Source organism: Sus scrofa, chromosome 13 (assembly GCF_000003025.6).
Source record: "Sus scrofa isolate TJ Tabasco breed Duroc chromosome 13, Sscrofa11.1, whole genome shotgun sequence".
In the NCBI taxonomy this organism is placed as follows: domain Eukaryota; kingdom Metazoa; phylum Chordata; class Mammalia; order Artiodactyla; family Suidae; genus Sus; species Sus scrofa.
Genome location: NC_010455.5, coordinates 65,133,239 through 65,156,605, shown reverse-complemented (window position 1 = coordinate 65,156,605; position 23,367 = coordinate 65,133,239). Strand labels below are relative to the sequence as shown.

Here is a 23,367-nt window from a genome sequence, read left to right as displayed (position 1 = left end):
TTTTAGAAAACCAGAGGGATGACATCTTAGAGGTGAGGAATCTTGACCAGCCCCCTCATTTTACAAATGGGGAAGCTGAGGTGTAGCAAGAAGGCCAGGGTCACTTAATCTGACTTAAAGTGAGTAGTCTTTCACTTTAACCTGTAATTTGTGTGATAGATGCTATTAGTTGATATTGTTAAAACAACAGGACCAAAATAGAGTCACTTATGCTGAGCCCCAAGTCACCAAGCTGAGATTTAACTTAAGGATTATTTTAGCTATCCCAGAAATTGAATTTTAAGCCAGTCAATCAGGAATCATGGGATGGGATCCAGGTGGATAATCTGCTTGGTCAACCCCTGCTGTCCACTATAGGGAAAGGAACCATGCCATAACCAGTCTGCTTTTTGCATTAGTGTAGCTCCCACATTTCTACTCCCTTCTGTCTATAAAAGTCTTTGATTTTGCACAGCTCCTCAGAGCTCCTTTATGTCTGCTAGAGTGGATGCTGCCTGATTCATGAATCCCTGAATAAAGCCAATAAGGGGAGTTCCTGTCGTGGCTTAGGGGAAACAAACCTGACTGGCATCCATGAGGATGCAGGTTCAATCCCTGGCCTTGCTCAGTGTGTAAAGGATTCCATTGAGCTGTGGTGTAGGTTGCAGATGCAGCTTGGATCTTGTGTTGCTGTGGCATAGGCCGGTGAGCTTCAATTCGACCCCTAGCCTGGGAAACTCCCTATGCCATGGATATGGCCTTAAAAAGACAAAAAAAAAAAAAAAAAAATAAGGCCAATAAGGTCTTTAAAATTTATTGTTTATTATTATTGAATTTTGTTTTTAAACAATATTGTGACATAACTGTCCAAGGCAAGAAGAAAACCTGTTCCTCTCCCACCTTCTCAATCCTGCTGGAATTCCCAGGCCCATCCTGGAATGCTCACTCACCTAGAACCCTGGGCCCAGGGTGGCAGCAACAGTTGGCTCCTGAGATGTTGTGGCACAGGGCTGTAATTGTGGAGTCAGGAAACCCTGTCCTTGGGTAACTCAATTCTAGCTACATAATTAAAAGAGGGATAAGTGATGTGTCAGGAGGAGATACGCATTTAGTAATTTTCAAGGAGCCATGTTCAGTTTAGAATCCTCACTTATTCTTTCTCCCTTGATTCCTGGCCACTGTAAATTACTTCAAAAGATGATTTTAGAATAGAAAAGGAGCTAGAGTCAGAGAGGCTGTTTTAACATTTCATTTTCCTTTGACGTCATTTAGGATTTTGATTTTGAAGCATGGCAAAGAGGCAGAAATGACTTTGGGCCATAGACAGTGGAATCACTTTAAAATGAAGATATATTTATTATTATTATTATTATTATCATTTTGCTTGAGATCTAAAACTACCTAATGAATGAAGACCTCTCCCAGCGCTGACTGGAATTAGAAATGCTTTCTAATTCCACATGAATGAGTAACAAAAGCATTCCAAAGCAAGGACTTACTTGAATTCACCGCTGATTCCATGGCATCAAATTCCCAAAAGGGGGCGGGGGGAAGCCTTGAAATAACTTAATGATTGGGAAATATCAGTTAAATGCTTTTGTACCTTCATCATTGTCAACTCAACAGGAAAACACTGCTATCCAAGCCTCCCATTTGCGTGAGAGTTGGGAGCTTCTAAACCAAGAAAGGAAGAAACCAAGCAGATTATTTACGAGCTCCTTCCCTCTTGCTGCTTATGCCACTGTGAAATAAGCTGTTTGTCCCAGTGACTTAACACCGCTCTTCCAGCTTTCCGCGCCTCCTAGCGGACCTATTAAGTGGTGCACCCCGGGTCACCCGCTGCAGAAAAGCGGGCCACCAGTAGGCAGCGCCGCATCCTGACGCTGCCCGCGCGCACAGCCTGGCCGGTGTTCCTCGCTCGCATCAGACCCTGTCCTGGCTGCAGGAGAGGGGACTCCAGCCAGGTTCCAGAGTCCGAGTCCTCAGCATCGTGTCAGACTGGGTGCCGGCTGCAGCCACCTCAACCTGGGCTAGGAGCACACGCGTCTTTGGAGCCCGACGCGGCGGCACAACTTCCTCAGGGGCCAACTTTAGGCCAGCCTGCCGGCTTGGTGCAGGTAACTGGGTCCTGCGTACGGGTGGATGGGGTGGCTGGGGCTGGTGGAGCCACTGGGACCCCGAGTGGAAGTGGTAGGGGGCCTGGTGATTCTAGTTCCTGAAGACTCTGCTGGTGTTCTCAGAGATTGTAAAGTGACTGCTCAGGTTCTAGATGCAGAGCCCTTGGCTGTCGGGGGTGCGGGGGGGGGGGGGGCAGACACGCGTCGGATTCCCAGCCCTCGAGGCTGCTGGATTGGGGAAGATCCCCCTCGAGAGGTGTCTAGGCCTGAGAGGAACTGGGCACAGCGGTGGGGCGTCCTGGGAAGTATTGAATCAGGAATTCCTCCAGGATGGACTGCTAGATTTGGGGTTGCAAAGAGCAGCTGTTGTGGAAATTCAGGGGTGGATGGCTAAACGTTTTAGAAACAGGAGATGGGGGAGGTGGTCCTGAGCTGGAGTTTCCCAGGAAAGTGGGTGTTTGGGGTGTCTCCCTTCTGAGAGTTACTGGAATAAGGTTTATTAGGATGGTTGGCTGGTTTGGGTCTCGCGGAAGGTGGCTGTGCTGTGGATTTTGGGGGTGGGTAGCTAGTTGGGGGATTCCTGCGGGAGGTGGCTGGCTTAGAAGTCCCAGTCCCAGAGGAAACCGATTAGGACCCTCCCTTTTCTTCCATGAAATACCTCAAGGAGCTGCCTGTGAGGTAGATTCCCGCTCATTTATAGTGTCTCAGAGGAGGTACCTCAAACGGGGATTCCAGGGTGGCAGCTGAGCTACCCCAGGGTCAGCTGTTGTGGCGATAGCCCCAGATGATTTGGGGTTCCTGGGAAGGGGACAGCTGAGCCACACCTCCGTTGGGAGAGAATTGCGTGGTCTTTTCACGGCCCTTGGGGTTTGTTTCAGAGTCCGACTCAGGAGACCTGCCCAAGAAGTCTCAGGGAGTGGAACCCAGGAGCCCCTACCCCGCCCCCAGACACGCCGGGACTGCGCGTCGGGCCCCGCCCCGCGCGCCACGCTTTAAAAGGCTGGAAGGCCAGGGGCGCACGGCGGCGGCCACGGTCATGGAGGGGGTGCTTGCAGCCAACTGGAGCGCCGAGGCGGTCAACTCGAGCGCGGCGCCGCCAGAGGCCGAGGGCAACCGCACCGCCGGGCCGCCGCAGCGCAACGAGGCCCTGGCGCGTGTGGAGGTGGCGGTGTTGTGCCTCATTCTCTTCCTAGCTCTGAGCGGCAATGCGTGCGTGCTGCTGGCGCTGCGCACCACGCGCCACAAGCATTCGCGCCTCTTCTTCTTCATGAAACACCTGAGCATAGCCGACCTGGTGGTGGCGGTGTTCCAGGTGCTGCCTCAGCTACTGTGGGATATCACCTTCCGCTTCTACGGACCCGACTTGCTGTGCCGCCTCGTCAAGTACCTCCAGGTGGTGGGCATGTTCGCTTCCACTTACCTGCTGCTGCTCATGTCGCTCGACCGCTGTCTGGCCATCTGCCAGCCGTTGCGCGCGCTGCGCCGCCGCGCGGATCGTCTGGCAGTGCTAGCCACATGGCTGGGCTGCCTGGTGGCCAGCGCGCCGCAGGTGCACATCTTCTCGCTGCGCGAGGTGGCCGACGGCGTCTTCGATTGCTGGGCCGTCTTCATCCAGCCCTGGGGGCCCAAGGCCTACATCACGTGGATCACACTTGCGGTCTACATCGTGCCGGTCATCGTGCTCGCCGCCTGCTACGGCCTTATCAGCTTCAAGATCTGGCAGAACTTGCGGCTCAAGACTGCGGCGGAAGCGGCGGAGGCGATCGCGGGAACCGAGGGCGCGGCGGCGGGCAGCCGGGGCCGAGCGGCTCTGGCCCGCGTCAGCAGCGTCAAGCTCATCTCCAAGGCCAAGATCCGCACCGTCAAGATGACCTTCATCATTGTGCTGGCCTTCATCGTATGCTGGACGCCATTCTTTTTCGTGCAGATGTGGAGCGTCTGGGACGCCGATGCGCCCAAGGAAGGTAGGGCGGACGGGAAACCGGGAGGAGGGAGCGGGGCGGAGCGGGCTAGTCCTGCTGCTTCTGAATGTCCAGCGTTCTCGGGGCCTCATGGGGGAGATCGGGTTTTGGAACTTTACAGACCTGGGCTTGAGTTATGGTTCTTTTATCCGCTGGCCAAGTGATTTTGATTATAACTTCTCTGAGCCTTGATTGCTGCTTTTGTAAGATGGCAATGATGGTAAAAGTGCCAGGTTTTCCCAGAAGTAGGGGAATGTATGTAAAAATGCGCATAAAATTCTTCGCACAGCCTTTGGGCAACATATGAGGTATTTGATTCACTATCATGGATCAAGAACCAAGTTTTCAGTGATTTGCTTTTTTCACCTGGTTAGAGATTGGGAGCGGTGACTTTACAACCCAGACCCAAGTTCAAGGTCCTTCCACGTTAAGTTCACTTTACTTTGAACTTCCACTTTTAAGTTTAAATCCGCGTGGACCTGCGAGGTCTGGTTTGGATCAGAGCCGAAGGAGGTGGGCCAATAAATTTCTCCAGTAAAGCGCTGGAAGGAACGGGGCTGGGCGCTTTGGGGGCGCGGAGACTAGTTCCTGAATCCCTTGCGCAGTGGAGGCGATGAGCCCCGGCAGGAGTGAAGAGGTGAGCACTGTGGGCGCAGCGGGCAAGCGAGGGGGTTTCTGCTGGCGTAGGGGGGGGCAGGGGAGGGAGCCGCCACACAAACTTTCCCATTTGACGGATAGGCTGGGTGATTACAGTAGGCGGGGAGCACTCCCTGCAGATTGGAGAACTGGGCGCGCAGGGCTGAGGGTGGCCAGGAGCCATTAACAGAGCTTGGCAGTTGTTGGGGAACACAAGAAGAGACCATAGAACGGAGGATCTGTGGGGGGAGGGGTCTTGGGGGGAGGAGCAGAGAGCGCCTGGGTTCCAGCTTGTGGACTGCGCGCTTGGAGGTTTAAGAGCTGCAGGTAGCTTCCGCCTTCGTGCAGTCAGGTCTAGTAGCTCATTTGCCAAGAGCAGGGGGGATAATCAGTGATGGTGAATGGTTTACACCTTTTTGTTAGCAGTAAGCACCTAACCCTGCACTGGTGTGCCCAATGGCTTAAACGCTTAGAAAGACAGAGAGGGTTGCTCTCTCCTTTTCTGCTCTTGAGATAGTGCAAATGCCCCATTTCTGGATACAATCACTGCTACTCTCAATATTCTCAAACACAACTATTCTGTGGAAGCTGAAATCTCCCTTCTTTCAGCTGGATAACTTTGCTTTGCTCTCTTCCCCAAACCAGAGACTCCTGGATTTACTCAGCCCTCCCAATTAGTCCATTGTTTGTGTTAGTGGCCAATTACTATTCAGTGTTTATTGGAGTTCCTACTGAGGTGCAATGGGATCCGAGGGGTCTCTGCAGGCTTAGGATGCAGATTTGATACCCCACTCAGCCCGTGGATTAAGGATCCCTCATTGCTATAGCTGCAGCTCTGATCTGATCCATGGCTGGGGAACTCCATATGCCACAGGGCAGCCAAAACAAAAATAAAAACACCACATTTATTGAGCACCTGTGGTATGCCCAGCCGGGTTGTTTGTGTGAGGCTTTCTGTGAAGACCCAGCAGAGCCAGCCTGGCTTCTTGGTGCAGCTTCTGGGCACACCTTGCTGGGGTCCAGAGAGGAGAAGGCACTGGCAGATCACGCAGCAGATGGGAGGCAGACTAGAACTGGGGTTTCCTGTGCCACCTCATCCCCCCAGTGCAGGCTTCTTAGGAAAGGCACATAACTAGGGAGTCGATTTGGGCAAAAGCCAGTACTGGGTGTTTCTAGATAAGGCATCAAGCCACACCTGTTTGCTGGGTGGGATCCGAAGAGAGATACTAGACCTAAGTCTTGAGGAGCTCAAATACCAGCCCTCGAGGAAGTGAGACTGATACCCTCTTAGGCCAGATTTGGGGGAGATCTGGGATCTAGGTGGCCCTCCAGCCCTTGCCAGCCGAAGGGTTCCCTTCTGTCCCTTGACCCTTCATGTCCTGTTGCTTTTAGAATGAGGATGTTTCAGGCTTTCCTTCGCTCATTCGGCAGATATTCTGGTTCCTTCCACTTTGCCGTTCCCTGGCCTCTCCCATTCACTTTCCTCTCTGGTGACCTTTCTCCACCTGACCTTGTGTGACTTGCATTCCCACACCTGCACTCTCTTCCTCACTTACCTCCCTAAAGAATGAGAGTATGTGGTCAACACGCATTATAATCACTCAGTGAGGTTTAGCTCTTTACTATGTTTTAAATGTGCATTGAAGAATTTATTTTTGTCTCTTAAAAACAAGACACAAGAAGAGAGGGAGCAAGAGGGAGCCCCCAGCTAAAGTGGGGCCAGTGTCCTTCTGGGTACATGTGGGGATTTTCCCAGGTGAGACATGTTGCAGAGCTGGGCTCCTGCTCAGGCTTCAGGGGTCTCAGATACTGTTTCCCTCTTCTCCTCTTTTGGTTCACAGGAAAGGGTGGTGGCACATGAAACCCTGGGGTCCTCCAGGTCCTCCTTGGCAGTCTGTCCTGGGTGCTCTTAGGAGAGCATAGGTACAGACAATGGGGGTCCTGACATAGCTGCTCCTGCCCAGCATGTTGCCAGAAGTGGGCGCCTGACTCACTGAGCACAGAGGGCTTGGGCACCTGCCACTGACCCAGTCAAGTGCTTCCTCAGCTTCAGGTCTGAAGGGTCCAGGGACATGAGCTGAGTTAGAAGTACACCTGGTATCCCCTGATATTAATTTGGATAATTGTAGGTAGGAAGCTGGGCCATCAGAAGTAATGATGGAGTCCCAGCTAGGGCTCAGTGGGTTAAGAACCCAGCATAGTGTCCGTGAGGATGCAGGTTCAATCCCTGGCCTCACACAGTGGGTTAAGCATCCAGCCTTGCCGTAAGCTGTGGTGTAGTTTACAGATGTGGCTCAGGTCCATGTTGCTGTGGCTGTGGTATAGGCTGGCAGCTGCAGCTCCGATTCAACCCCTGGCCTGGGAACTTCCATATGATGCAGGTGTGGCCCTAAAAAAGAAAAAAAAAGTGATGGCCTTTGTAATCACCTTAGAGATGTGAGTTTAGAGGCTACTGGCAGGTAGTGAGAAAGGAATAAGTCAGGCAGGGACTTTGAGCCACTAGAGATTTTGATGGGTGAAGTGGAACTGGTGCATAGCCTTCACCTTGCTCTCTAAGAGGAAGGGAATTTAAAAGAATGTAGATTCTCTAGATCAGGGCCCCTGACTCTATGAATGGGGAGCCCTTTGTGAACATGAGACATTCTTCCTGAAAGCCTAGGCACAGGCAGGCTCAGGGAGGCCAGAGTGGGCCATTGTTCTTGCCATTCCTGCCAACAGCTTCATCATGAGAGCCTCTGGGAGAACGAGCAGCTCCTTAACCATTGAGCCAGGGTCTGGGGCTAACAGAGCTGGTGGAGGAATCACATGGGCCTTGGCCACTGGCCTCGTGGCCCCCTCGAGACTCCAAGTCCTTCCTTCCTTAGCATTCCCTCCCCCTGCTGTTCCCTTGGAACCAAGTGCTCCTTTTCCATTGTTCTCCCTTAAGCACTTTCTTCCACTTGTACACCTTCACCTGCACTAAGGACTGCCTTTATGGATTTAGCACTCGCCTTGTTGCAAAAATAATTGGGGGGGGGTGACTCATAGTTTTGGGTACTACAAGAAGATAAAATAGATGTGAGGATACGGGGAAGAAGGGAAAAAAAGGATGGAAAAATAATAGAATAATAGCAGTAGCAATAAAGGCTCTGTGCATGCGTAGGAAGGGGTATGAGCTGCACGTGGGGCTTCCATTTTGTAAGAGCCAAAACAAAGAGGAAAACTCTCAATTTCAGTATTTCCACTGTTCAGAATTAAAAAATAGAGGAGAAAAAAGCAAGAGGAGGGTCGTGATGATTGATGAAGCCCCATGCTGGTGGGGCCCTGTTTTGGTGTGAGTGGTGACACTGCAGAAGGGTTGGGACCAGATGCCCCTGGCAGGTCTGGACAAGCCCTGATGTAACCTTCAGGATCGAGTTGCACAGCCAAAGATTGGCACCAACCTTTTCCCTTGAACTCTGTGGAATTTGCTGGTCCTAAAGACTCTGCCCCTGGGGTGGTGCTGAGGGGGGAGATGAAGATGAGATGCATGTATCCAATTGACCAATCAGGCCAAATGGGTCGGTACTTTAGAACCCCCGGGTCCCAGTGCAGGATAAAAGCGGGCATTGGAAGCACCCACTGGCCTGTGTTTGGAGCCCACCCTGCCACTTCTCCCTTGTGTCAGTATGTCAGTGAGCAGGTGGTTTCCCTCTCTGACCCTCAGCTTCCTCCTCTTTTATAATGAGGATAGCAAGTCTACTTGTGGGGCCGTTATGAGCATGATATGGTGTGACTCACGGTGCTTGGGGTCCACATGATCCGTGTCACTCTTCTTGTCCTCCACTCCCACCATTCTATTTGTTGCAAGTTTTGTTTGCATTCTTGAGATTGACTTTGAGAGTTGACTGTTCCAGCTGGAGGAATAGACGTTTTTGTTTTGGGAACCTGGGTGAAGTGGGATGGGGTGGACCGTAGGCCGCATGTCCAGGGAGGTTGGTATGTAGAGAAGCTGCTAAAACGAGAGAGGCGACTGTGAGCCTTGTCACAGCAGGGGCCCACCAGTTGTCCTGTTCACTGGTGTGTGCCCAGTGTCTAGCACAAGGCTCAATACCCATTGGAGTTCAGCCAGTGCTCCTTGAACAAATATGTGGGATGTGGAAAGAGGAAGGTGCACAGGACGGGACAGGGTGGGTAAAGAGTTGGGCTCGAGAAATAAGGACTTTCTAGGGCAGCCCTCCAGCAATAGGAGGGACTACTTGGTGAAGAAGTGAGCACCCCACCCCTGGGGGCAATCAAACATTTGTTGGGGTTGTCATACCAGGAAGAAGGTTGAAATGCACAAGAGACCTGGTTTTAAGTGTTTCTTCATCTGTAAAATGAGCTTCCAAGCCCCTCCCCATTTCTGTGGAACTCTGGCCCCTCCAGTGTGGCCTGCCCACCTTACTTTCCAAGGATACTGTGCCCAAGGTGTGGTGGGCCAGCTACCTCAGAGGGGCCTGCTACTTAGGGGACTCAGTGAAATGGAGAGCAGAGGCGGTGGGTGGAGTGGCAGGAGGAGATAGGACAGAGCTTGCTTTTCTCAAGCTTGGCCCTTCTGAGCATACCTCGAAGTAGATCTGCAGTTAATGACCACACTCTTCATCTGATTAAGCAATTGTGGGTTCTTTTAAGTTCTTGACCAATACTTTGTCTTCTCTTGGGTTTCTGCCCCAAGGTCACTTCACTTTTTTTCCCTCAAAGGTTTGATTAATAATAGCAAAAAAAAAAAATTATCTTGGGCTAGGCTTTGCTACCAACGTTTTCCCATTTTATGGATGTCTGAGTGGGTTAGGGAGGGAGTGGGAGGTGGAGCAGGGGGTGTAGGAGGGTCCCGCCTGCCAGAGCCCCTGCCCCCAGAAGACAAAGTTGGATAGTGAGGACTGTCCCCTTCAGAGGCCTGGTCTCAGGCATCTGAATCTGGGCCCAATCTCTCATCCTCACCCAAACACCGCAAGGTAAGGGGACATTATCCCCATTTTACAGATGAGGAAACTGAGGTTCAGAGAGGCACAGCCCACTCAACACTGCTCCTCCCTCAGTGTTGGGTCTCCAGGCTCTTGTTAAAAAACAAATTTTTGGCTCTGCTTCTGGTCCTCCGAAGCAGAGCCCTGCACCCTTTTTGTGGCCCCAATATCCCAGACTCCTGGGCTCTTTTCCCTGTGACACCCAGCACATCCCCCCACCCAGCTACACTCCAGCTAACAGCAGGACCCTCTCAGCACTGTGGATTCAAAGCCCACATCCCTCAGCTCCTCCCCCCATCCACTGATTCCTCCGTCCTAGCGGATCTTAGCTCAGTACCTCTCACATCAGTACCTTCCTTTGCTTTCCATCACTCCCTTCCTGGTTGAGAACAGGGTTTCTCAACTTCAACACTGTTGACATTTGGGGCAGATAATCTTTGTTTTGAGTGTGGTGTGGGTCAGGCAGCTATCCTGGGTGAGGTAGGATGCTTAGCAGCATCCCTGGCCCCCACCCGCTAGATATCACTAGCAGCTCCCTGCAATTGTGGCCACCAAAAATGTCCCCTATGAGGCAAAACCTCAAATGTTGGTTGAGAACCACTGGTTTGACCCACTGTGTAGGCCAGGCCTGAAATAATATCTTCAATGAGTACCCTCGGCCCTTCTTCCCTGAGCTCTGGCCAGACTGCATCATGCACCCCTGTCCAGGCCTGCTGACTTGACGCTTCCCACAGTGCCTTTTGCACCCATACTGATTCTGACCCCATCCCTGGAACACCAACCTGAGTCTCTTCTGCTGAGACCCATCCTTCCAAGCCCAAGTCCAAAGTGTGGGCCTCTTTGTGCACAACTCCAGGGTTTCCATTTAGGTCTTGAGGATAGTGTTCCTGAGAGCTGTGCAGTGCACAACCCGAACAGCTGGACGTGGCAGTTCCATCCAGTGCTCACGCTCATCCAGTTTCCCTCTTGCCCACAGCTGGGGGGGGGGGGCTCCTTCCTCCTCCCATTCATTCATTCTATAAGCAGTGGTTCAGTATCCCCTGAAGGTTCTGTCTCCACAGCCGCTGCCTTGATTTGTGAGTCCTCCCCTGAGGAGAAAGGGCCTCTTCCCAGTCACCCTCCTGTGGCCAGCAGCTGGCACATGCATAACCATGGGACAGTTGGGCCAAGTCAGGTACACCTACAAGCCCCTGGGTGGGACACCCCCAGATTCCATCAGGAGGTTCTGTCCTGAGACGTGGCCACATGGAGTGGCAGCAGTGACCCTGAGTGGTGGACTAAACCTGTCTGCCGGGGGTGAGGGGTTGCTGGGGTTAAGAATGGTGCTGAGGTTGTGAGGAGGGGTGCCTGCCTGTGTACAGGGCATGTAGTAAGTGCTCAGTAAATACTTTAAAAAGACAGTAACGGAGTTCCCACTGTGGCTCAGCAGAAACGAACCCGACTAATATCCATGAGGACATGGGTTTGATCCTTGACCTCACTCAGTGGGTTAAGGATCCAGTGTTGCTGTGAGCTTTGGTGTAGGTCACAGGCGGGGTTTGGATCCATTGTTGCTGTGGCAGTGGTGTAGGGCAGCAGCTGCAGCTCCCACTGAACCCCTAGCCTGGGAACTTCATGTGCTGCAGGTGCAGCCCTAAAGAATAAACAAAGAAAATGTCAGAAACATCAAGATGTGTTGGGTCACAGTTGAGGGGCTGAGAGTTGCTTTGAGCTTGGGAGTGCTTTGGTGGAGGGGCCACGGCTTTAGTTGAGGAGTAGTGGCCAGCTTGGTGTTGCTGCTACCAAGAGTGCTAAAGAGAAATGAAGGCCTTGCCTGGAGGAGCAGTGGGAGGCAAGGTGGGGAGGCTCTCACTCTGGGTTCAGGAACCCAAGGGGAACCTTTCCTGAGGTGTGGGTAGGAGTGAGGTCTTCGTGTCCCCACCAGAGTCCGAGGTTCCTGTGATCCTGATTCCTGGCCACTGAGGGGCAGCCTCTGCCAGCACTTCCCTCTGGTCTGCTGGGAGCTGGCCCCTCCCACCCTTTGCCAGATGCTTTGATACCACCGCCTCTGCCCTTCATGGCCCACGCCTCACACTGTGATGGTCCCTCTTACTCATTCTGTTTCTTTCTCTCCACCTGACTTTGATAGCTGAGTGTACACTTGATTATCCTAGAGGGATCTGCCTTTGAGTCATCTTGTTAAGGGCCCCTCCCCCATTGTCAAGCGGGGACATTGTCTTTGCCTTTCCCACATGCTAGTGGTGGTGGCTGATTTATGCCAACTTCCTGTCTGCTAATTTCATGCTTCAATTCAACTTAGTCCCTTATGGAACATTTCCTATTTTCCAGTCTCTGTTAATAGCTAAGGACAGAGCCACAAATGAGACACAGTCCCCAACCACAAATTATAAACAATATGAAGGGATGATGCTGTAGGAAAGGTATTCATTTATCAAGTACTCTGAGTGCCTAGGAGGCATTTGTTGATCCTCTCCTCCCAGGAGAAAATCAGGAGGATTTGAGAGCAAGCAACATTTGAAAAGGGTTTTGAAGAATGAGTAGGAGCTGTTTAGACAAAGAAGCAGATGCGCATTCCCTGAGGAGATCCTTGGGCAGTTACTTTGTTATCTTTACCCATATTGGAGGAAAACATCTGACTTCCATGTGTATGCAGAGCACATGGAGGATCTTGTTAAAATGCAGATTCTGATTCTTGGTTGACCCCATGAGTCTGCATTTTTATCAAGCTCCTAGGTCATGTCAGAACAGGCACTGAAGCTGACCCATTGACTGCAACTCGTGTAATGAGACTTGATTAACCCTGTTACCAAAATGTGTGGTTAGCCTTTACATGTGTGGCCTGAACTGGGGGCAGGGCCCTGTCATTCTCCAGAGATAGAGAAGGGCTGGTGGTTTGTGGGAAGTCCCAGATCTTCTATTTGTGGAACATGGTTATTTCTTTGGTCCTGTCCAGCCCTGGCCCCACATGTCCCCAGATTTGAGCGGTGATGTCACAGAAGACCATTTAAAACTCTGTAGCCCCCAAATTTAGCTTTGATTCCTGACCTTACATGTGGCGAGTTTATACATCTGTGATTTTTTAAAACAATTTCAGTGTGTAAAATGATCTTTTCAGAGAATGTGCCCTGTCATACATATTACTAGTCAGTCTTTGTGTCAACATACATTCAAAAATCATTAAAAAAAAAAAAAGCCTTCTGTACTGTAACTCCCACATTCCTATATAGCTCCTGTAGGAATAAGGGGTTTGGAGTCCTTAAGGGAGTCCTGATTCACAAGCTGTGCAGTGGGGGTGGGGGTGGAAGGAGGCCTTGAACTCAGTGATTGGTCTCTGGAGTGACAGAGAGCCTTTTAGGAAAGTTGATAAGCTTGATCTGATTCAGATGAGAGGTGTCAGCTTAGCCATATGTTTTTGAATTGTACGTGAAACGTGCTAGTTTCCCAGGAACAACACAGCCAGAGAGGCCATGGCCAGCTGCCCGTCAGCTGTTCCGGCTAATTTGGGCCCTTGGTGACGGTGATGGCTGCAGGCAGTGCCGGGAAATCCGAACAAGGGACTCCTTGGGGCTTGAGTAAAGCCTGGCTGGTAGGCAGGTGGGAGGCTGGGGGCACTGTCCTCGAATGACCCTCTGCTGCCCACCTCCATGAGTCACTCACTGGATGGAGATGCAGAGTTGTTTCTGTCTCCTTGCGGTAGAATGCCCAGCAGGGCACGTTTGCTGTTGGCCTGGCGTGGCCATTCCTGTCTGTTCCTCTGGCACAGAGGAGCCGCCACTTGAAGATCACCCCTCGTCCTTAGCCTTGGGCTGTCTGGCCCCTCCCACAAATGCCGCAGCTCCCCCTTGACTAGGGTGCCTGACTGTGCTTCTCTTTTTGTCACCCAAGTTTGTAAACTCCTTGAAGGTAGGTCCCCAGGGCCAACTGGGTGGCTGGCACTGAGCAGAGGCAGTGCATAAGGATGCATGAACATCTGACCTTCCCCCATCTCCCCCCACCGCGTCCTCCCTCTCCCCCTCCCCCTCTTTCTGGAAGCTCAGGCCAGGCCAGCATGAGGGCTGCTCCCAAGCCCAGTGCCTCCCGCTTGCTCTCCCTTCTGGACCACAGACAATGGTTTGCAGGCGGTCAGGGCTCAGTTCTGGGGGATAGCTGTTACTTACAGAGGGAACTGGAAGTGACAGAGTAGAACCAGCTCTCCCCGTGGAGACCCTGAAATCCCACTCTTGCCCAGAGTTGCAGCCCCCTTCTCTTGTGGGTTTCGTTTGTTTTCTAAGTACTGAAAAGCAAAGACATCACCCCATCCTGCTTCTGGTGGTGTGGGGAACCAAGCTGAACTTACCCTGTGGGTCTGCCCCTCCCCTTTGGAGCCCTTTCCCTCTGCTTTTTAGCATCTTCTCCTCCTGCATGCATTTAGAGCAAGGATTGGATAATCTTTTCTGTAGAAGGCCAAACAGTAAATATTTTAGGCTCCCAGGATATAAGATATTTGTAGCAACAACTCCATTTTGCCCTTGTAGTGCAGAAGCTGCCATTGACAATATGGGAATGAATGGACCTGGCTAGGTTCCAGTTACACATCATTAACAGAAAAAAGCAGCAGGCTGGGTTTGGCCCGTGGGCTGTAGTTTGCCGGCCCCTGGTCTAGATCAGGAGACTTTTGCCAGGAAGGGTGGTGATCTGCTGGGAGGCAATGTGTTTCCTCTAGAAATCAGTCCCCTGTTGGATTTTAAGACTGGGGAGTGGGCAGTACTTAACCTCCAAGGAGGCTTCCATCTCTTTTGGGAAAGGAAGATTGTTCTCTAACTCTGTCCTTCAAATCACACCACCAGGGCAGTTGCCTGGCTAGCCCATATCTTTGCTTTGGGGCTGAGAGGACTTGCTCACTGGAACCAACCTGACTTGCATGAATGTTGACTTAGTTTTAAAAGCCTTCAGACTTCATTACTTGTTCTTGGGAAAGTCTGAGCTTCATTTTCCCCATTATAAAATGGGCATAAAGCTCTTTGAAAACTGTTCTGTCCTGTGCAAGCTCGAGCCTTGATTCTGGCGGTTGACATTACTGCATTGTCATGTGCTCCCCTGGAAGCAGCATGATAAGATGCCAAGGATTATAGTTTCCATGGTTTGTTCTGTTCCTGTTCTCCACTTCTAAGAAGTCTTTCTAGCTACCAAGAAGGGTAATGTTGTAGCCTAAACAAAATACAATTAGTGTGGAAAGTGGATGAGGCCCAGTCACTCATTCTGCTGCTTTGAAACCATCAATGGCTCCCCATTGCCTTTAGATTCAAGTTCATGTTCAGCCTGGATTCAAGATCCTCCTTTTCAGCCTGGCTCTTTCTAGTTTCCTCTCCCATGAACCTCTTCCCTGCCCCGCTCCACAATTTTGGAGGCCCCTGAATGTTTTTGGACAGTCTCACTTATGTGACTTTATTTCTGCTGCATCCTTCTTTTGAAATGTCTTCTATAGCCTGATTTTTATTCCCAATAGTGTGAAATTCCACTGCTATGGACCCATGTCTTTGGTTAGTTAGGATATTACCAATTTTTTTTTTTTTTTAAGCAAGTTCAAGCTTGCCCTTAGCATTTGGTGGCTTGAGGGGAGCAGGTTCAATTTAGAGGGTCATCCTTCCCCCAGAGCCAGACTAGCGGGGTCATTCGTGCCTGTGGCCACCAGCTGGGGGCAGAGGTGCTGACCATGGTCCCAACTCCTCCCACCCAGAGAGGCCACTTGGAGGTAGAACAACTAATGGGGTTGGGTTACTTGGGAATTCATTAACTGTTACTCTTCTGTGTTACTCTTTCTGTAGATTGTTGTTGTTGCTTTTTAATGGGATAAATAAGTTAAAAGATCCAAATGTCAAGAGTGAGGCAAGTAGCATAAACGAACAGCTGCAATTATGCCACATAACTCTGTACAGCTGGGTAAAACATGCTGCCTTTTCTGTCCAGGTGAGAACTGAGTCCCTGAAGACTTCCTTCTACCCATTTCCTGGCTCTGTGCACCTGCATTCTTCCCTAGTGCCTGACAATTTCTGTCTCGATGCCTTTTTACAATTTGACTTTTATGTGCTGATTTTGCCTCTCATTTCATGTTTAATTATGATTTTGAGAATGTTCTATTTTCAGTCTTTGTTATATTTCACCAGATTTTCTAAACTTAAATTCATCTTTTTCTTATTCATCCAAATCAATGTTTTCCCCATTCTCTTTTATGGAAAGTGAGAAATTCAAAAGTCCTGGCTTCCTCCTCCTCTTCACTTTTCCACGTTCCCTTTATTTACTCTTTTAGTCTAAGGATTAGATCCCCCTCCTTTGCTTTCTAAACATTTTCTTTTGCAAGACTTTTGGGCTTTGCATGTTGTGTTGTTGCTTGCTTTTGTTCCACAGGTGTGCCTGGTGATTAGAGCAGTGGTTCTCAAACTTGTCTGTGTGTCACAGGCCCCTGGAGGGCTCTTTGTAGCCAATTGCTTGATGAGCCTCACCCCCAGGAGTCTAATTCAGTAGATCTAGGGTGAGGCCTGAGAGTTGATATTTCTTTTTCTTTTTCTTTTTTTTCTTTGTAGGGCCGCACCCTCAACATGTGGAAGTTCCCAGGCTCAGGGTAGGATGGGAGCTACAGCTGTTAGCCTATATCATAGCCACAGCTATGTGGGATCTGAGCCGAGCCTGTGATCTACACCATAGCTCATGGCAATGCCAGATCCTTAACCCACTGAGCAAGGCCAGGGATCGAAGCCACATCTTCACTGGTACTAGTTGGATTCTTAATCCACTGAGCCACAACAGAACTCCAAGAGTTTACATTTCTAACAAGTTCCCATGTGGTCCTAGAACCCCACTTTGAGAACCACTGAATTCACCTTAGAGTCCTCTATCCCCTTTGGTGCTGGGAGGCTTGGCTGATGGATGTCACTGTGCTCTGTGTCTATGGTGCTATCTAGACCTTGCACATCCAGAAGCCCTGTGAGAAATCCTTTCCTGGATCCGACTCTTGAGTTCTGGAGTTACTTACTAAAAACTTTTTGCAGAACCGAACTGAAGATTAGGCGAGTTTCTAAGCCTTGCAGTTGCCATCACTCATAAAGACGTGGCTGTGAACAGCAATCTTGGGAATATTGTTTTCCCTGGGGGTTTCTAGGCTGGGGGTGCCTGTCCTCCTCTGCTGGTGGGAGGGTGCCTGCAGTTTGTCAGACTTAAGGCCTTTGAAAGAAACCCAGATTTTCCTGTCCCCTTACTTTGGAAGTACTTAGCCTTAGAAATTTTTCTTTTCCCTCAAAGCTTAAATTTGTGCCACACAATGTCTGGAAGTTGATTTCTGATCATTCATTTTACCTGAAACTCGGGAAATCCTCAGTGTAATAGCTGCTTCACAGTGCCTCATGTAGTTTTCTTGTCCCCCTTTCCTGTATAAGTCTTGTTTGTTATGCTGAAGCAGTGCTCTTAGGGAATATTCACAGAAGCGCTCTCAGGGTTGTCAGCTGTGAAGGCAGCACACACTTTCTTGTCACCGAGCCTGTGCTGTTCCCTCTGCTTGGAGCGCCCTTCTTGTCCTCTCTGCCTAGGGACCTCTTAGTCATCCTTCAGGTATCAGCTCAGATGCTGGTGTCCTTGGGGCCAGTGTGCCTACTTCACAGTGCTACTCACTTTGTTTTTGTGTCCCCAGCACTGAGCCTGGCACGTGGTTGTGATAGCAGCCACCTTGTGTTAGGCGCTTGCTGTACCAGGTGCTCTTTCACCCTTGCCGCATTCTCGTGAGGTCTGGGGACACTTGTTATCCCCATTTAAAGATTAGGAAACAGCAGTTTGTTGGGGAATTAAAGTAATTTGTTGCTGGTGGGGCTAGAATATAAGCTGGGTCTGGCAGCTTCTGACTCTGTGCTCTTGGACGCTCTGAGTGGGAGGCAGGCGATGCTTGTGGGGTGAGTGATGAATGAACAGGTGGCTGTGCTGAAGGAGGCACACAATGTGTAAGCTCTTGATGAGGGAGAGGACAGGGAACATTCCAGGGCTGGGCTGAGCTGGGGAAGGTGTGGGGGCAGGCTGAGTGCATGCCCGGAGCAAGCATATGGAAGGTGAACTTGGTCTCTTCAGTCTCCTGTCTTGTGACCCTGCCCCTGTTCTCAGGAGTAGATGCTTCATGCCCCAGCAGTGATGTCCTGTCCTTTCTCCTGTGCCCCTCCCCCACAGCCTCAGCTTTCATCATTGCAATGCTCCTGGCCAGCCTCAACAGCTGCTGCAACCCCTGGATCTACATGCTCTTCACAGGCCACCTCTTCCATGAACTTGTGCAGCGCTTCCTTTGCTGCTCTTCCAGCCACCTGAAGACCAGCCGGCCCGGGAGACGAGTGTCAGCAAAAAGAGCAACTCGTCCACCTTTGTCTTGAGCCAGCACAGCTCCAGCCAGAAGAGCTGCTCGTAGCCATCCACGGGGTGACCATCGAGGCTGAGACTGCCTCCCTGGCTTGGGTTGTGTGACAGGGACAGTCCGGCCCTTGGTGGTGGCTGCGTCCCTATGTGTATAAGGTACCTGTCAGTTTGTACCCCTCCACACCTTGGGGGAGCTGGAGCAGGCCAGGGGATTTGGACCTGGGGTGGGGAAGCCATCTCTGAGGGGGAAGATGAGAGGGTGACTCAGCCATTGGACAATCCCTGGACCTCCCCTGGGCTCCCACCTTACTCCTGCTACCCTGTCCCCACTGCTGCCCCTGGCTGCTGGGTGGGTGGTTTTTTTTCTCTGAAGCCTGTAATTTTAATCCAGTGTCCTTTTAGTCCTTTGTCCTGGGATCTTGTGAAAGGTGGTAAGTATAGGATTGGTGACCAAATGGGCTCCAAAGCCTAGTGTTCTGAGCTAGGGGTGAAGAACATGACCTCAGGTGGTGGTGCCGATGTCTTCATGGCCTCAGCACTCAGTGCTTTGGCCTTCGAGTGGTACAGTGCCAGCATCCTTGGGCGACAGCTTTTCAGAAGGTAGCCCTTGAGCAGGGGATTCTCCTATGAACCATCTGGCACAGGCAGCAGATTCAAACTTGGCTTAAGAATGTTTAGGAAGCCAGTACTTAAGAAGCAGTTGGGAAAGAAAAATAAAAAGCATTCAAATTGGAAAAGAAGTAAAACTCCTTGCAGATGACATGATTTCATGTATAGAAAATTCTAAGGAATGCATGCATGCACCCACATGTACACACAAGCCCATTAAAACTAATAGATGAATTCAGGGTTTCAGAGAACAAGGTCAGTACAAAAATCAATTGTATTTCTTGCCAGTGGCAATGAATGGTATGAAAATGAAATTGAGAAATAATTCCATTTATGATAGTATCAGAAAGAATAGGAATTCATTTAATGAATGAAGTGCAAGACTTATATACCCTGAAAACTGCAAGATATCATTGAAAGAAATTGAAGACTTAAATAAATGGAAAGACATCCTCTACTCATGGGTCAGAGACTTAAATTGTGTTAAATAACAACATTCTCCAAGTTGATCTACAGATTCAGTGTAATCCCTGTCAAAATCCTAGCTGTCCTCTTTGCACAAATTGATAAGCTGATCCTAAAATTCACATGGAAATGCAGAGAATCCAGAATAGCCAAATAAACCTTGAAAAAGAAGACAAAGTTAGTGGATTCATACTTCCTGCTTCAGAGCTACAGTAATTAAAAGAGTGTGGTTCCCTCTGTGGCACAGTGTGTTAATGATCTGGCTTGTCTCTGTGGAGGTGCCAGTTTGATCCCTGGCTGAAAAATGGAAAAAAGAGGGTGAAATAGACAAAAGGATAGACATATAGGCCAATGGAGTGGAATAGAGAGTACAGATATAAACCCTTTACATTTACGGCCAATAGGTTTTTCACAAGTATGACAAGAGTATTCAAAAGGGAAGATAAGTCTTTTTGGTGTGGGACAGCTGAATATCTGCCAAAGAATTCGGTTGGACCCTCTACCTCACACTGCATACAGTAATTAACTCAAAATGCATCAACCTAAAACTAACCTAAGCTAAAACTAGAAAAATCATAGAAGAAAACATAGGATAAATCTTTGTGACCTTGGGTTAGGCAAGGGTCTCTCAGATATGACACCCAAAACACAAGCCAGGGGAAGAGTAGATAAATTGGACCACATCAAAATGAGGCACAAAACTCTTGTGCTTCAAAGGGCACTATCAAGAAAGTGAAAAGACAGCTCACAAGAATGGGAGAAAATATTTTCACACCATGTGCTTGTATCTAGAATAAATCAAGAAAACTTAAAATTTAACAATGAAAATAACACAGTTTAAAAAAACGGTTATTCAACATATTTGAATAGACAAACCAATAGACAAAGAAGCTATATGCATGACCAATGAGCACATGAAAATACGCTCACTGTTACTACTCATGAGGGAAATGCAAATCAAAACCACAGGGAAATACCGCTGCACACCCACAAAGATGGCTCTAAGCAAAGAGATGGGCAATAACAGGTGCTGGCGAGGATGGCGAGAAATGGGAACTCCCTTCCATGGCTGGTGGGAATGTAAAGTGGTGCAGCCACTTTGAAACATAGTTTGGCAGTTCCTCAAAAAGTTAAACATAGAATTATCTCATGAGCCAGAAATGCTACTCCTAGGTATTTATTCAGGGGCAATGAAAGCAGACGTACGCACAAAAACTTGTACACAGATGTTTATGGCCCTGTAATTTGTGATAGCTCCAAATGGAAATAACCCAAATGTCTGTCCACGGATGGATAAATAAATGTGGCCTCGCTATCCACTGGCACATTATTTGGCTATAAAAAGAAATGAAGTACTGACACATGCTCCAACATGGGGTACCTTGGAAACATCATGTTATGTGAAAGAAGCCATTGTAAACAGCCACATACTCCGTAATTGCATTTGTATGAAATGCCCAGAATAGGCAATCCTCCCACGACAAATGATGGAATAGTGGTTGCTGGGGGCTGGAGGCTGGGGTGATTGGGGAGTGAGTGCTAAGATACCAGGCTTTTTTTGGGGGGGAGTGATGAAAATTTTCTGGAGTGAGTAATCTACATGATTTTGAGCATATGCTATAAACCACTGAATTAAATCCTTTAAAAAACCCCAGAAAACAAAAGAAGTGTTTCCAAAGTCAGAGGCAGCCAGCTTAAAGGATGAATTCCTTAGAATCTCTTCCCTCCCAGAGCTTTTCTTTCTTTGGGATTCACCCTTTCAGAAAAATCTGAGGTTTTCTTACTCAGTTTTTCTTCAAGAAATGACATTGCCCTAAGTACCCCTGTCCTGCTCCAGTCAAGGCAGACAGGATGCCTTGTAGCTGCAGATTATTGTGTTGGATTCAGAGGACCAATTTGCCAAGGGTCTCAGAGGTCTCATGGTAAACATGTTGTCAGATGTCCTCTCATCCTTGAAGTACAACGTGACTGTGTCCAAGAAATACCTTTAGCCATTAAATACAGGACGCTATGGATCAGAGATTTTTTTGGCTGGGGCCTGGCCAGCGCAGTGGCCCTCTGGGGCACTGTTCTTCTTTTTTATTTGTATGCATATTTTTGGACTCACTTTGATACAGCAAGAGCACTTTCTGTAGCACTTCCTACAGCCACAGACCTGCTTTTCCCATACATATTTCCTCGTCTCTCTCTCCACACTGCATTAAGCACACACAGGTGAACACACACACACATACACATGCACACATGCACACACAATGAGCTGGCAGGGTCTAAATGTTCAGGGAGAAGAGAGGTGTGCCCTGAGTTGCTGGCCTCCAAAGCCCCAGCATTTAGTACAAGGTCTTCAGTACTAATGGGAGAATGAAATACAGTGTCATCTTTGGATAGAGACATTGCAGTGTTGCTGTGACAGACACTTAGAGTGTCAACACCAGCCTGTCCTGGCTCTCTGAGAAGCTAACAGAATGCTAGTCTGGGGTCTCAGTGCCTACATCCAGGACACTGGGGCACGCTGGGTGCAGATGCAGCGATGGTGGGGCCTGTTGGCATTTAAGCCTCTCTGCTCACCAGCCAGAGATGCCCCAGTCTCTGCTGTTCCTGGGGAAGTTGCCATTCTAGCAGCTACTGGGGATCAAGGAGACACCGATTCAGTAGATTTTTCTGACCATGGGCACAAGCTTGCCCAGAACCCTGAAGCTGCAAGGTTCTTGGGCAACATAAGCAACCAGGACACTTTTCTCATTCTCTCCTGTGAGAGCTCTGGATGGGACCTTGCTGTCATTCTGGCATAGGAATCTGTTTTATGGCTAATCAGTGACGTTTGATGTCAGCAGCACAGCTGGCTATACACCCCTCCCCTCCCAGTCTCATCTGGGAGAACATTTTTGTAATCTCTTGCTCTTTCCAACCCAAGCCTGGAAGTAGGAGAGCAGGGCCCAGGATGCTGCCTCAGGCTCCATCATCTCTGTCCTCCAGACCTCTCAGCTGAGGTCCTCCAACCACCTTTGCTCCTGGTTTCAGGCCTGTTTACAAACCTAACACAAGCTTGGAGGTGCCAATAAATTGGAGTTTGCAAATTTACTTCTAGACTGTTTTGTTGTTCTGAAAGTCAGAAGTGAAGTGCAGAATGGGAAGATGCTAAGTCTTATTTCTTTAGGCCCTGAAAACAAATCTCACCATTTGGTCTCTCTCAGGGATGGGTCTTAGGTTGTGACTGCAGGAGGCTACCTTTTAAGAAGATCCTGGTTTCAAAATGCTTAACCTTTTGTATTCAATTGCAGTGAAACACTACTAAATGCAGACTATGACCTCAATTTTCTTCTACTTGATGACTTTCCATGGTACCTCCTATCTGTGCCAGTTGGTGAATGTTGTGCCTGATAATGAGATGCCTGCTTCTTTAGCTGCTGTTTAAAAGGTGCACTTAATATGTTAATAAATGTATTTTTTTTTTCCATATGTGGCTTTGCTCTCTTTCTCTTTCTTGAGAACAGGGACCATATCTGGTGTCTTGCAGACTTGAATTTCCTTGCCACCCTTCCCTTGAATTCCCATAATCTGTCTGATTATGACAGAGGGCATCTGGGATGTGGTGGGGGCTATGGGGAGGGGGCCTGGTCCCATTCTCTTGGGTCACAGGTACTCTCATTTATCAGAGTTCTGTCGGAAGATGCTCTGAGACCCACGAACAACCCTCTTATAGGATGTAGCCACACCCACCACATGCCACAGTCTAACTCTGGATGTAATGGGATTCTGGATTGTCTCTTTGAAGGGACCCTAAGGCATATTTCTTCAATTCATTGTGGGGGCCATGTGCAGAATCACAGGTGGGTTTGTGTTCATTCCTGGGCTCTACTGCTCAGTCATAATCTGGAGGTGGAGCCCCAAACCTGAGCCTTAAACAAGAGTCCCTGATGAGTAGGACATAGCGTATGAGAGAGCTGAAGTTCACCTCCATTGTCTGGCCCATTCTCATCACGCTGCATGGTGTTGTCCCATGTGCTACTTCTCGGCGGGGGGGGGGTCCCAAAGGAACAAGTCCTCGGATATACATGCATCTAGAGGTGTGTCCTTTGTCCAACCCTGTGAACTTCATGGGTGGTCGAGTACTTGCTGTAGTCTGGCTCTGGAGAAGGAGAGCAAGCTTGAAAAATTGGAGTGGGGTCAAGTCAGGTCACAGCAAATGCCAACGTGGTCAAAGGTCTCTGTTACCCAAGATTCCAAGTCTGAAATGGATGGTCTAGCAAATGTGAGAGATGCTTGAGGGGC

General features: G+C 49.4%; 1 protein-coding gene across 2 annotated transcripts; it reads left to right on the top strand.

Annotated features, from left to right (window-relative positions):
- Positions 1,063–22,551, top strand: OXTR (oxytocin receptor). Of its 2 annotated transcripts, none has more exons than XM_005669742.3 (3): positions 1,063–2,096; positions 2,975–4,060; positions 17,842–22,551. In XM_005669742.3, exons 2-3 carry the CDS (start codon positions 3,133–3,135, stop codon positions 18,036–18,038), a joined length of 1,125 nt encoding a protein of 374 aa, XP_005669799.2. In that variant the 5' UTR covers positions 1,063–2,096; positions 2,975–3,132; the 3' UTR covers positions 18,039–22,551.

Excerpts from the sequence above, each read along its gene's own strand:
- OXTR (XM_005669742.3), top strand. The coding sequence starts at position 3,133 with ATGGAGGGGGTGCTTGCAGCCAACTGGAGCGCCGAGGCGGTCAACTCG. Across the intron at positions 4,061-17,841 it reads CGCCGATGCGCCCAAGGAAG|CCTCAGCTTTCATCATTGCA; the intron begins GTAGGGCGGACG and ends CCTCCCCCACAG.